Consider the following 13,445-nt stretch of genomic DNA (forward strand, 5'->3'; position numbering starts at 1 on the left):
CTTGATTTGGCATTTAAGAGCCTCTGCAGAGTGAGACCAGCCTCTCTGTGTAGTGCGTTAATTCCCATTGCATATGCTACTTTCCAAGAAAAATAGATAACTCACCGTTCCCTAAATATTCCAGTATCATCCCATGTCTGTCTTTGCACTTACTGTTACCCACCAATGTCACCTTGTTAAAATTCAGTCCCCTTTTACGTATGGCTTGGATGTCATACTTTGGCCTCAATCCCCTCTGTAAAACAAATAAGTTTACCTTTCTCTGTTTTGAATTTTGATCCTTTGTCTTAAAAGTTAATTGGTTTGGGGTCCCTGGGTGGCTCAGTCGGTTAAGCGTCCAACTTCAGCCCAGGTTATGATCTCGCAGCTCATGAATTCGAGCCCCGTGTCAGGCTCTGTGCTGACAGCCTACTTTGGATTCTGTGTCTCTTTTTCTGCTCTCCCCTGCTCTGCTCATACTCTGTCTTTGTCTCTGTCAAAAATAAACATTAAAAAAAAAAGTTAATTAACTTCTGCCCCTTCCCTCATCATCTGTTCTCAAGGACAGAGCCTGTGTCTCACTCATCTTTATATTTCCTGCAGCACCAAACATAGGATATAATAGACAAACCTTTGTTGATATAATGAAATTGAATTAAGTTGGATTTTATAGATCAGTAAACAGTTAGAGGCCACAAAAATAATTTTATGTGACTGCAAATCACGTTTTTCTTTTGACCTACCAAGTATCTATACGGAGTATTGTCATGCTGGTTTCCATTTGTGGCATAAGTGCATACTGTGGGGCCACTAGTGATATTACAATTCTGCAACAGATGATCCATAATTAGAATTTAGTTTGGCACCTTATCAGAAAGCCTTTCTCAAGTGCTGAAGTCTGGGTTAGACCCCCTCCTTTATGCCTCCATGGCACTGTCATATCACATGTTTTAATCGTGTACGTGTCCATCTTTCCCACCACGCTGAGCCACTTGAGGCCTAGAATCCTGTTTTATTCATCCTTGTGTTCCCAACAAGTAGCAGAGTATCTGGCGCATAATAAGTGTTAAATGTTGAAAGCATGAAAGAGGCATAGAATCCCACCAGACCTTAATGGCTTCCATGACTAGGGAAGAAGTTTCAAGAGCCTTCTCTCTTTTATGATTATGATTTTTTCATTTGTTTTCTTACTAAGAATCAACAATTTCTACCTCAATTTGCAAGCATTGCCACTAACAAATGGAGTCTCGGTATCTAGCAATGGAGGCAAAGGTTATGAGATCCACCAAGCTTGGCTACTGTCTCTCATTGGTAGCTTTCTTGTTGGGAGTTCTATGATTTAACTTTCTGCTTTTGAAATGATGTGAAAAGGACCATTGTTTCCATAAAACAGAGGTTACAAAGATGTTTTGTTTGACCTGCATGGTGTTCTTAAAAAATGTTTGCTAGGGATAAATATTTCAAGAGACTTCAAACTTTTAAGAGTTCTTATTTCTGACTTTGAAAAAAATGGAGGCTCTACTAGCCATGCTAGATTACCCACCGTGTGTGGAGTAATGGCTGCCACCTTGAAGACAAAAAGTGGTCACCCCAATTTTCTCCAAAACTCTCCTTACTTGGGTTTATATTTAATTAACCAGTTCCTTAAACAATCATCGATTTCTAGAATTAATTGTACACATTCAAATCATAAACTCTTTGGGGCACCCGTCATACTTCTTTTCACGCTGACTTTTTTAGACAAAGTTCACAAGTACTTATTAATTGATATTGTCTATTCTAACTGTTCTTTTGTATAATCCCTTTACTTCACAACTGAAATAAAACTTAGTAGGCAGAGATTAAGTAGCTGTTTAAGAGTTTCTCTATGAGTATTTTAAAACATTTATCATTTCTGTTGCTGTTTTGTAGATCTAAATCAACAAGATGAAAAGCAGTTACAAGAACTTGCATTGGAAGAGAGACAAACCATGGTTCAAAAAATCAATATGTTATACAGTGAGGTATGTTTTAGGTGGCAGACTACTCAATTTTGTTAATATAAAAGAATATTGTTTTGCTAGGATATATTGTGCTCAAAGTACTTTCCAACACCAGTTTATTAAGCCTTCTTTTATAATAAATGATTAAGCTGGGTTTAATACTGTAATCTGCTACAGATTGAATAATGAGATTGAAGCCATTGGGATGCCAAAGAATAAAATATCACCTTTCCCCCTCCTCCAAGAGCAACCATATTCCAAAGCTATTAACTTGCCAGGCAAGGAGACAGATGTTGGTAAAGAAATTTAGTTCACCAAGAGGAAGAATCAACAGTTTTTAAACCTTAGAAAAGGGGGAGGTATTCGCAGTGATTGTGTTAATTAAGGATTGAAAATTTGCTTTCTGGATAGAATGCGACAAATCAAAGGGTGTAGACACAGTTGGTTCACACAAGTATTTAGCTCCTTGTAGTTCAACGGATGATTTGTTTAAAGGACAGCGAGAAACAGTGCTGTCTGTATACTGTCTTTGCTTCTGTCCTATTTGCCATCTTCCTGCAATCAGTCTCCCTATTCTGGGATCCATAGTGGGGCTTGTTGAGAGGAATGAGGTGGAGTTACCGGTTACTGTGATTTAACCAGCAAGTCAACCAGAAGTAGGGTGTCACTCTTGGTCTGATATTCTCTCCCATAAACTATCATTTCTAGCAGAGATGGCGTATTTCAAAAATTAGCAGTAGAGTCATGACACGTAGGAACTTTTAGTTTGATTTGCAAGACCTTTTAGTAATAAATAAAAAATAAAACTGCTTCCTTTTTCTTCTTTAGAGGGAAGCTAGTTACTTTCTTTATTAGGAAGCCCCTTGTTTTCTTTTCACAGCTCAAACTATTTGGGCCTTATCCTGGGGGACCTCAGTACATTCTTTAAGCCGAGCAGCTCTCCTGAGAACACAGGGCATGACCTGGGGCCTGCTGTCCTCTATGGCAGGAGAGAATAGTCATATGGAAGGAGTCCTTATTTTCGGCAAGTGAAGACTTTCAAAGTTTTACTTCATTCATTAGGTGAAAGAAGCTACTGTTCAGAACTAATAAGAGGCAAAATCTGAAAAAATTGAATGGAACACTCTGGACTTTGATCTACACTTGGACATTTTAGAAAATTAAGATTGTCTGATAGCATTGTGGAGAATACCCTGACAAGTAGCTCCATTGTTAGCATGAACTGATCACTTATTTTAGGTCCGGTCCACTTATAGCATTTAATGACTAGACCTTGTTGGAATGCTATATGATTGTGTTACTGATTTTTTAATGTTTGGAGGTCTTTTATCTAAAATCAAGCAATAGTATACCATAGAAAATATACACACAAATGCTGATTTTTTCCCCCTTTTTCAGCTTTTCCAGAGTCTAGTGCCAAAAGAGAAATATGACAAAAATGACGTTCTTTTAGAGGTGACATCTGGAAGAACTACTGGAGGTCAGTTAAATAATTTTATTATAAATAATCCAAGAAAAAAATACTTAAATTTTACCTTGGTTTGACACACTTTAACTTTAAAAGTCCATTAAATGTGTTTCACTGTGGAACCAGTTACTCATTTCCTAAGAGGCCTGTACCTAAGAATGGCTCTCTTAAAAATTTGTGCTGAATATTTTTTGTATATATATATTTTTTAGGTGATATCTGCCAGCAGTTTACCCGGGAAATATTTGATATGTACCAGAATTATTCAAGCTATAAAAACTGGAAATTTGAACTTCTGAATTATACACCAGCTGATTACGGTAGGCATATTTGAGGATTTTGTCCATAGATGATGCTAAAAATTATTTTACGTCTGATCTCCATTAGAACCATGTGGGCCCATTTTTTATTTAAATTTTTCTTTTTTATTTTGAAAGAGAGAGTGCACGCATGCACAAGTGGGGGAGGGGCAGCGAGAAGTGGGGAGAGAGAATCTCAAGCAAGCTCCGTTCCGGGAGCACAGAGTCCAACACGGCTCCAGCCTATAAACCATGGGCTCATGACCTGAGGTGAAATCAAGAGTCTGATGGGCTTTTAACCAACTGAGCCACCCAAGTGCCCCTCCCATTTTTTAAAACATTTTATCTGTATCTACTAAATGCTGTGATACAGGCTCATCATTCTCAGCAGCTTTACCCTAATAGGGGTCTTAACCAGGAGTGGGATGTAGTGAAGGAAGGAATGTCTGAATTAGAGAAAACTTCTCTGGGAAGGATAGATATACCTTGCCTTGAAACTCATTGTTCTCTATTCAAAGAAAGATGTGTTAAGGTTTTTGCTGTTAAGAACTTTATCATTTATGGGCTACAACCTGAAAGTATTATCAGTTAGACTGAGTGGCTAATGATGTATTAGATTCTTTTTTAACCTCTTTAATTTTTATAATCTGAAAGGTTAAATATTCATAACAAAATAGTCTTTCCAAAAATCTGGTCTGCCAGTGGTTCAGCCTTATGCTTCTCTGCCAAATCCATTGAAATCGTTCTTCATAAAGGATTTTAACTTTCTGAGCTTTCTTCAAGCTCTCTTTTGAACATACTCCATCCACCTTATATTCTTATTATCATAATGTTGAAGTTAAAAAAAGAATCTTCTCCCTATTTCATATTATCTCAAAAACTTTTCTCACATTTTTATTCTCTCAACTTCTCTCTTCATTTCATTGCCCTTAGTAGCATTTTCTCTACCTTCCCTCAGCACCATGTGTGAGTTTCCTGACTTTGCATCTATTTTTTTTTATGTGTTCAATTTTTATGGAAATGCAGAAAAAGTTAATCATTTGTCTTTATTTTTAAGACACCACTCGAGTTGGGCAGATAAAAACTTATACAATGTAAACAATAGCAAACAATACAAGTCCTTAAACTTTTAAATACTCAATTATGTTAAATCAGAACATCTGGTAGTAATTCTTTTTTTTTTCCCCATTCTTTTAAGCCATATGAAAGTTTTTATCTTCTTGGTTATACATTGATACCCAATAATAAACTGCAAACTCTCAGGAAAAAGGAAGAAGGATTGAAGTAAGTTAAACAGTGGAGGAAAATGAATGAATAAGAAAGTTGTGCTTGGTACAGGTTTTCAATACAGCCAGTGGTCAGGAAAGAGGAATTGAAAGCAGAGGGAAGGAGCCACCAGAGCAACAATGTGGTGGTAGGAAAGATCTTGGTGTGTGTGAAGGACAATGAGGACCCCAGTTTACCCAGAGCACATTTGTGATAGGAGGTCATAGGAAATGAGTTTAAGGGAGTAGAGTTTGAACAGCCTTGAAAGCTGAACAGGCCTTGATTGTTGGGGAGTAGAGAGCTGTTGGAGATTTTATCAATAAGCATACGACTTGATAAATACATATTTTAAGATTATTTAGACAGCAATTTGCAGGATGGATCAAGAAGCTAGATTTAAGCAGACTGCAGAGAGGTTATTAGAGAAATCCAGGTATTACTAAGATTTACACTTGGCAGTAGACACATGGGAGATCTTCAAAGGAAGAATGGACAAAAGAGGGCCTAGTGCTTGCCCCCATGTCCAGGGTGCAGTGTAGGTGGTTTGATCTTCATAGCCTTGTGAGATAGATATTATTAATCCCATTTTACAGATGAGGAGTTAGGCTCAGAGAGTAAGTACCTAATCCAAGATCACATGGTAAGTAATGGCAGTCCCAGGATTAAACTTAAGTTTGTCAGATCCAGAATCATACATCCCCATCCTCATAGTCTATTCTGACACAAACAAGATGAGCCACCGGGATTCTAATCTTTCTAGCTGGGAAGACTACAACATTCATTCAAGATGGAACGCAGAGTGAATTATTAAATCTCTGGTTATAGTGAACACCCATTCAGAAATATGCACTAAATGCTGAAGTTGTGTAGCCAGAGCTTGGGTGAGAGAACAGCATCAAGGAGAAAGATTCAATAGCCACATCTAACACTGAGAGAATACGTGAGGGAGAGTCTATGGAGAGGGAACATGTAAGGCATCGGAACTTAGAGAACGGCCACATTTAGAAAGATTAACTAGTTGGCAAAAGAAAGAGAGGAGTCAGATAAGCAGAAAAAGGATGAGGACTGCATAATAGTATGTTTAGAAAGTAATATCTATTCCCAACATGGGGCTTGAACTCATGACCCCAAGATCAAGAGTCACATGCCCTACCGACTGAGCCAGCCAGGCGCCCCAAGGACAATATAATATTATGGAAGCAAGAGAGGAGAGAGTTTAAAGGAGAATATAATCAGAAATAGCAGCATTATGGGGCACCTGGCTGACTTGGTTGGTGGAGCATGCTACTCTTGATCTCAGGGTTACGGGTTCAAGCCCCACGTTGGGTATAGAGATTACTTAAAAAAATAAAATTTTTAGAAACAGCATTATAAAAGGGAATAGTGGTAAATGTCATCATGACCTCTCAGATGTATATTTTGAATCCAGTTTTCAAGAACAAAAGATGAACTCAATAACAACAGGGAAAGAGATTCTGTTCCAGGAGTGTAGAGCAGCCTAAACAATTCCTAGACAATGTTTGGGAAACCTTTCTTTTAGATAGACTGACTTACTGGAAAAATAAAATAGAGATACCTTAAAAAGTAAAAAAGGTAAGTTATTTATTTTGAGAGAGAGAGAGAGCGTTCGTGCAAGCAGGGGAGGGGCAGAGAGAGAGGGAGAGAGAGAATCCCAAGCGCAGAGTCCCATGGCGGGCTTACAGACTGTGAGATTGTGATCTGAGCCGAAATCAAGAGTCAGACCCTTAACCAACTGAGCCTCTCAGGCACTCCAAAAAGGACTTTTTTTTAAAGGAGGAAAAATTTAAATATCTTACTCTATACCTGTAAAATTAAAGACTAAGTGGAGTGCCTGGGTGGCTCAGCTGGTTAAGCGTCCGACTTCGGCTCAGGTCATGATCTCACGGTTTGTGGATTCAAGCCCTGCATCGGACTCTGTGCTGACAGCTCAGAGCCTGGAGCCTACTTCAGATTCTGTGTCTCCTTCTCTGTCTGCCCCTCCCCTGCTTGTGCTCTGTTTCTCTTTCTCTCAAAACTAAATAAACGTTAAAAAAATTTTTTTTTAATTAAAGACTAAGAATAAACCTCTACTTATTATAATTATAAAATACTTAAAAGTTGATTTATTTATAATTAGGAGAAGAAAAGATGTGACTAGGAAGGCTAAAATAGAGGGGTAAAAAGTACCTACCTTATAAACTATGTATGTTAAATTCTCTCTCTATATTTTAATATTTAATTGAAATGGCGAGGAACTCCAAAGATTCACACAGCCCTAAAAGCTAAGGTTGAAAGAAAACATACTTTCATGCAAAAATTCATGTATCAAGTGACTTAAAGTCTTGTAGTTTTGTGACCGTAGGTACAGATAGGGATAATACTCAGTCATTCCATAAATAGTCCAAACTAAATGATTAAAGATAGTTTTTGTGGAAGCAGTAGAGGGCAAGAGCTCTGGATATATAGTATAAGTCTGAACTCTGTTATTCTGTATAGTGGGTATCTGATAAATTGAAATATATTCCAAGTTAAAGGGATTCTATGAAGTGTATTACATTATCTCCTCCCTCCCAACAGTTTAATGTTTATAATTATGTTTTGCTATACTCTGCTTGCCAGTTAAATTCAGGGAAAGGTCGCTTAATGTAATGTGATGATTCATTTTATGTGTCCAGAAGACATACTTTTTACCACAGATGTGAGAAATAAATTTGTAAGGGGAGCCCTGGCATCCTTGAAGAGCTCTATGATTGCTCTTCTCTGTCAGCCAGACCTTAGAGTGGGGACTTTGGTAGCTCAATTGGGAAACCTAAATGCAATGGGAGTAATTGGATTTCAGGGTGGCAGGGGGCAAGTGGCAGCACTCAGCAGCAGAGGCAAGGTGGGTACAGTTGCTGTCATGGACAGCAGAGTCAAAGCAGCAGTCAGTAGTTTGATGCGTATAGACCTATGGCATTGGCTAGTTGACCATGGCGTCTCTAGAGGGAAAATAGATAGGAAGCCCCGTAAATTCTTACTTGATCTGTATAAGCAGAAAAGTGTTAGGTCAAGTGAACAGAAATCTAACTTTAATCATAAAAACAAGTCATGGCTCCTCAATCAGTTCTCAGACCTGAGCCGGTTTACAGGCCCAAACCCCTTGAATAAAGGGGATGCTGGGTCCCCTTGAGGAAGGACCCCAGTATATTGCCAAATATTTATACTCTTCACTCTTCTCTCAGCATTCTCCCAAAAGGGATCTGTGGCCTTTTCCAAGGGTAACTGTGTCCTGCAGAAAAGGAAATAACCAGACTTTTCAGGGACTACTGGACACTGGCTCTGAAATGACACTGATTCCAGGAGACCCAAAACATCACTGTGGCCCAGCACTTAGAAGAGAGGCTTGTGGAGGGCAGGTGAAGAATAGTTTTAGTACAGGTTCCTCTCACAGTGGGCCTGGTGGGTTCCCAAACCCATCCTGCAATGGTTTCCCAGTTCTGGATACATAGCTGGAACAGATATACTCAGCAGCTGGCAGAATCCCATATTATTTTCCTTGACCTGTGGGGTGAGGACTAGATGATGAGAAAGGCCAAGTAGGAGCCATCAGCATTGCCTCTGCCTAGGAAAATAGTAAACCAAAAGCAATGCTGCCTTCCTAAAGAGATTGCAGAGATTAGTGCCACCATCAAGGACTTAAAAGATGCACGGTTGATGATTCCTACCGCATCCCTTTTCAACTTGTTTATTTGACCTATAAAGAAGGTAGATCAGATCCCAGTGAATGACAGTGGATTATTATAAGCTTAGCCAGCTGGTGATTCTAATGACAGCAGCTGTACCAGATGTGGTTTCATTGCTTGAGCAAATTCACAGCCCCTGATACCTGGTATGTAGCTGTTGATCTGACAAATCCTTTTTTTTCTCCACACCTGCCAGTTAGGACCACCAAAAGCAGTTTTCTTTCAGCTGGCAAGGCCAGCAGTGCACCTCACTCTCCTACCTCAGAGGTATATCATTTCTGCCCTACGTCATAATTTAGTTCACAGGATCTTTGTTTGTTCTTGAGAGAGAGAGAGAGAGAGAGAGAGAGAGAGAGAGAGAATGAGCAAGCAGGGGAGGGGCAGAGAGAGAGGGAGACCCAGAATCTGAAGCAGGCTCCAGGCTCTGAGCTGTCATGACAGCACAGAGCCCAACACGGGGCTCAAACCCATGGACTGCGAGATCGTGACCTGAGCTGAAGTCAGCCTCTTAACTGACTGAGCCACCCAGGCGCCCCAGTTCACAGGGATCATCATTCTCTTCCACATGATATCAGACTGGCCCAGGAGAGCCAATGATACACTCTCAGTAACTGAACTACTGATACTTATTGATGGCTAAATGTCAATACTGCTAAATGCTCTACAAGTGTTTATCTCAGTTATTCCTCACAACAACCCTTGGAGGTAGGTTGAATTCAGCACTATATCATATGCTTACTTATGCCTTGAAGCACTACTCACATAGTCTGCAATGTGAATGGCTTTCCATACTGTAGCCCTAGTTATAATTATCATTTACAAGAAAGGAAACCAGAGCATGAACAAATGAAATAACTTGCCTGTGGACACACACTAGGAAGAGGAAAAGCTTAAATTTGAACCCAGGCAGCCTAAGATTGGCTCTAGTAATCTGTACAGTAAAGTTGCAGCCTTCTCCTTTCAGGTCATATAAATTCAAATATGTGCCCTCAACATGAAGTAGGTAAAGGGAGGGGTGGTGAGGGGAATAATATTAAAAGTACAGAGTGAGTATGAGATGGAAAATTTAATTGTTGTGGCCTCACTCTGTCTCAGTTTCTAGGTATCTTTCATAATATGAGCATCTGACTACACTGAGTATTAATGATAAACAATTACATTTTTCATATCATCTGACTGCTAAATGCTAGTCAGCTTCTTTATCTGGTATTCAGGAAGATAAACAGTAATTTGTTCCATCGCTGGAGGAAGACCAGCCGTGTTGGACTTACTAAGAGACAGTGTGTCAGGGGCGCCTGGCTGGTTCAGTCAGTGGAACGTGCGACTCTTGATCTTGGGGTTGTGAGTTTGAGCCCCACGTTAGATGTAGAGATAACTTAAAAATAAAATCTTAAAAAGAGAGGGTATGTCAGTCTCTGATAAGTTACCTTCCTAAGTCATTTTCTAGGGTAATCTAAAATTATGGCCAATTTTTGTCCACCATGCTGACTTTAGAAACCAAGTGGTTAGATCTGACGTCAGAGCACTGAGTCTTCACTAGAAACATCTTAGGAACATGGCAGCAGCAGTGGCAGCATAGTTAACCCAGGGGAAGGAAGTTTGAGTTAAGGATTTTATAAGCAGCAAAACTGACTTATGAGTATAAGTATACAAACTTCTCAATATGCAGCGATTCAAGAAGTCCTTTTCCCATGTTCCCTTTCTGAGGAATCTACTAGAAGATAAAAGTTTAGACAACTAAAATATGAAGAATCAACATAAGGAGTAGAGGTGAGCATGCATGTGGTTACCTGCAGAACTAGGTCTATTTGAGGACTAAGGAAAATAATAGTGTTTTAGAACTGTATCTGACAGTATAGAATACAATCATTTGAAAAATGGGAGAACAGGAAGAGCAACTTTTAATGTTTTTAGTAATCATGTTGTGGCAGAACTAGCATAGTTATTCTAGACTGTTGTATGTGTACTATGGGATAAAATAGATGAATAATTATGAGATATTGTAGTATCTTCCCTGTCCTTAAGAACCAAGATTCTTGGAATGGAAGACAAGAGCAATAGAGAAGAGGCTGTCATCTTGAATTTACCCTGGAAGTATTAATTGTCAAGAACTGCAAATGGTCTGAGATTTTGCCCTACTTGCAAGCTAACAAGTTAGCACGCCACAGTTTTGTGGGTCAGAGACAGAGGACAGGTTATTGCTCGCAATAGCAGTAAGCAGAATATCACCATTTTTGTTTTGGTTCAATGAGCCACAGGTCCTATAAGGCAACTCGAAGCCAGATAACTGCCTATGCAGTAGGTTTCATTATATGAGAGGAACTCTGAGCTTAGAGATCTCAAAATTTTTAAGTAAGCATGCTTGCCCATTGCTCTAACAAGGAGACGCTACCTTTACCTTCCAAGGCCATAAGCAAACTTGTCCTTTGCTCTGGAGGGAGATGCACCTCCAAAGCTGTTTCCTATGCAAACACTCTTAAAAATATTTTCTGGAACGAGAGGACAGGCAGTGCCTTATTTGCAAGATGTGCAGAAATGCAAGAAACCGATACAGAGTTGTCTCCCAACATCGGTATGAACTCGACGTATTTCCTGTCTCTGTCTACACAAAGACCTGGAATCAATGACCGACCCAGTAATAGTGAACATTCCTATTGCCCAAATATTAAAAATATTGAAGTATTATTTCTCTCTGAAAGGAATGAAGGCTTCTTGGAGAGATCACTGATTCCAGGTTTTGGGGGGGGAAAAGTTCAGGATAATCCTGGGAAATTTTGTTATACCATAGTAAGAACTCTGTTATGCTCTACAAGAACTCAGAAATTACCTTGAAAAAGCACCTGCTGGACAAAGATGGACAAGTTGAGCTTCATTGATAATAGTTGCAATTGATTTAAACATGATAGATATACTCAAATCCTGGATTTATAGTGGTATTTTAAAAATAGTATCTTCATATGATTAAAATGACCCTAGTTCATTATAGTGTCAGAGTGTAGCCTGATGCAGGGCTCAAACCGAAAACTGTGAGACCATGACCTGACCCAAAACCAAGAGTCAGATGCTTAACCAACTGAGCCACTCAAGTACCCCATGTCTGTATTATTTTATAATAAAAATATAAAAAAAAAATATGTCCAATAAGAAAAGGCTAACCTAGGCATGAAGATTTTTTTGTATTTATCTTCATGTTCCACAGATAAATAAGCAAGAGCTAAATTTCAACAGATTCTTGAAAACTTGGGAGGACCTATATAGAATTATTCATCATGCAAAAATAAATAAACATTAAAAAATTATTTTTAAATGAGCACCTGAGGGGCACCTGGGTGGCTCAGACAGTTAAGCAGTTAAGCGTCTGACTTCGGCTCAGGTCATGATCTCACGGCTCGTGAGTTTGAGCCCCCCATCAGACCCTGTGCTGACTGCTCAGAGCTTGGAGCCTGCTTCAGATTCTGTGTCTCCCTCTCTCTGTGCCCCTCCCCTGCTCACACTCTGTCTCTCAAAAATAAATAAATGCTAAAAAAAATTTTTTTTAATAAAAAAATAAAGGTGTACGTGGATGGCTCAGTCGGTTAAGCATCTGACTTCAGCTTAGGTCATGATCTCACTGTTGGTGAGTTCAAGCCCCACGTCAGGCTCTGTGCTGATGGCTCAGAGCCTGGAGCCTGCTTCAGATTCTGTGTCTCCCTCTCTCTCTGCCCCTCCCCTGCTTCAGATTCTGTGTCTCCTTCTCTCTCTGCCCCTTCCCTGCTCATGTTCTGTCTCTCTCTCTGTCTCTCAAAAATAAACAGTAAATAAATTAAAATAAATACATAAATTCTTATGTTAGTGAGCCTTCTTTTATATAGGCACCACACTGGCCTACACTTGCATAGGGTAGTTCACTGAAGAAAATGTCCCAGTATTTTTTTTCTAGAAAAAATTTTATAGAAGTAAATTTTGTTCATTACAGAATGTTTAGAAACAAAAGTATAAAAAGTAGAATAAAAAAATATATTGTTCTTCTGTTCCCCAGAGATAAGCATGAATAATATTTTGGTATATTTCCTTTTATATATTAATATATTGACCTTGGGAAGATACAGTTTGTTTTTTGTTTTTTTTTTTTTTTTTTTTAATTTTTTTTTTTTCAACGTTTATTTATTTTTGGGACAGAGAGAGACAGAGCATGAACGGGCGAGGGGCAGAGAGAGAGGGAGACACAGAATCGGAAACAGGCTCCAGGCTCTGAGCCATCAGCCCAGAGCCCGACGCGGGGCTCGAACTCACGGACCGCGAGATCGTGACCTGGCTGAAGTCGGACGCTTAACCGACTGCGCCACCCAGGCGCCCCTGGGAAGATACAGTTTTGTACCTAGTTTATGTTCTCATCTTTGGCTCTGTACTTGGATTCAGGCCTGGGAGTAAGGGCATTTAAGATCCAAATCCCTTTCAAAGTAGAACTAATTAATATTTTTGGATTTTATGTTCCTAGGTGGGCTACATCATGCAGCTGCCCGAATTTCTGGTGACAGTGTATATAAGCATTTGAAGTATGAAGGTGGGATTCACCGAGTTCAACGAATCCCCGAGGTGGGCCTGTCATCAAGAATGCAGCGTATTCACACAGGAACCATGTCAGTCATTGTCCTCCCTCAACCAGATGAGGTAACCTTACCAGGAGGCATTGACAACTTCAGCTTAACAGGTGTTTTGCTGACAAGCCTTAGCTTCTAGGAAACTGATT

At 39.4% G+C, this 13,445-nt stretch overlaps 1 protein-coding gene across 7 annotated transcripts in view; it reads left to right on the forward strand.

Moving 5' to 3' along the window:
• Nucleotides 1–13,445, forward strand: part of MTRF1 (mitochondrial translation release factor 1) — a 70,144-nt gene that overhangs the window by 24,147 nt on the left and 32,552 nt on the right. For 6 of the 7 annotated variants that reach the window (XM_030311768.1, XM_030311740.1, XM_030311778.1 and 3 more), the window contains 4 exons: nt 1,891–1,982; nt 3,360–3,441; nt 3,642–3,749; nt 13,194–13,366. In XM_030311768.1, the coding sequence (XP_030167628.1) occupies nt 1,891–1,982; nt 3,360–3,441; nt 3,642–3,749; nt 13,194–13,366 (455 nt within the window). The remainder of the gene's footprint in view (nt 1–1,890; nt 1,983–3,359; nt 3,442–3,641; nt 3,750–13,193; nt 13,367–13,445) is intronic. The other variant, XM_030311756.1, reaches the window with a different exon arrangement.

Source organism: Lynx canadensis, chromosome A1, assembly GCF_007474595.2.
Source record: "Lynx canadensis isolate LIC74 chromosome A1, mLynCan4.pri.v2, whole genome shotgun sequence".
NCBI lineage: Eukaryota > Metazoa > Chordata > Mammalia > Carnivora > Felidae > Lynx > Lynx canadensis.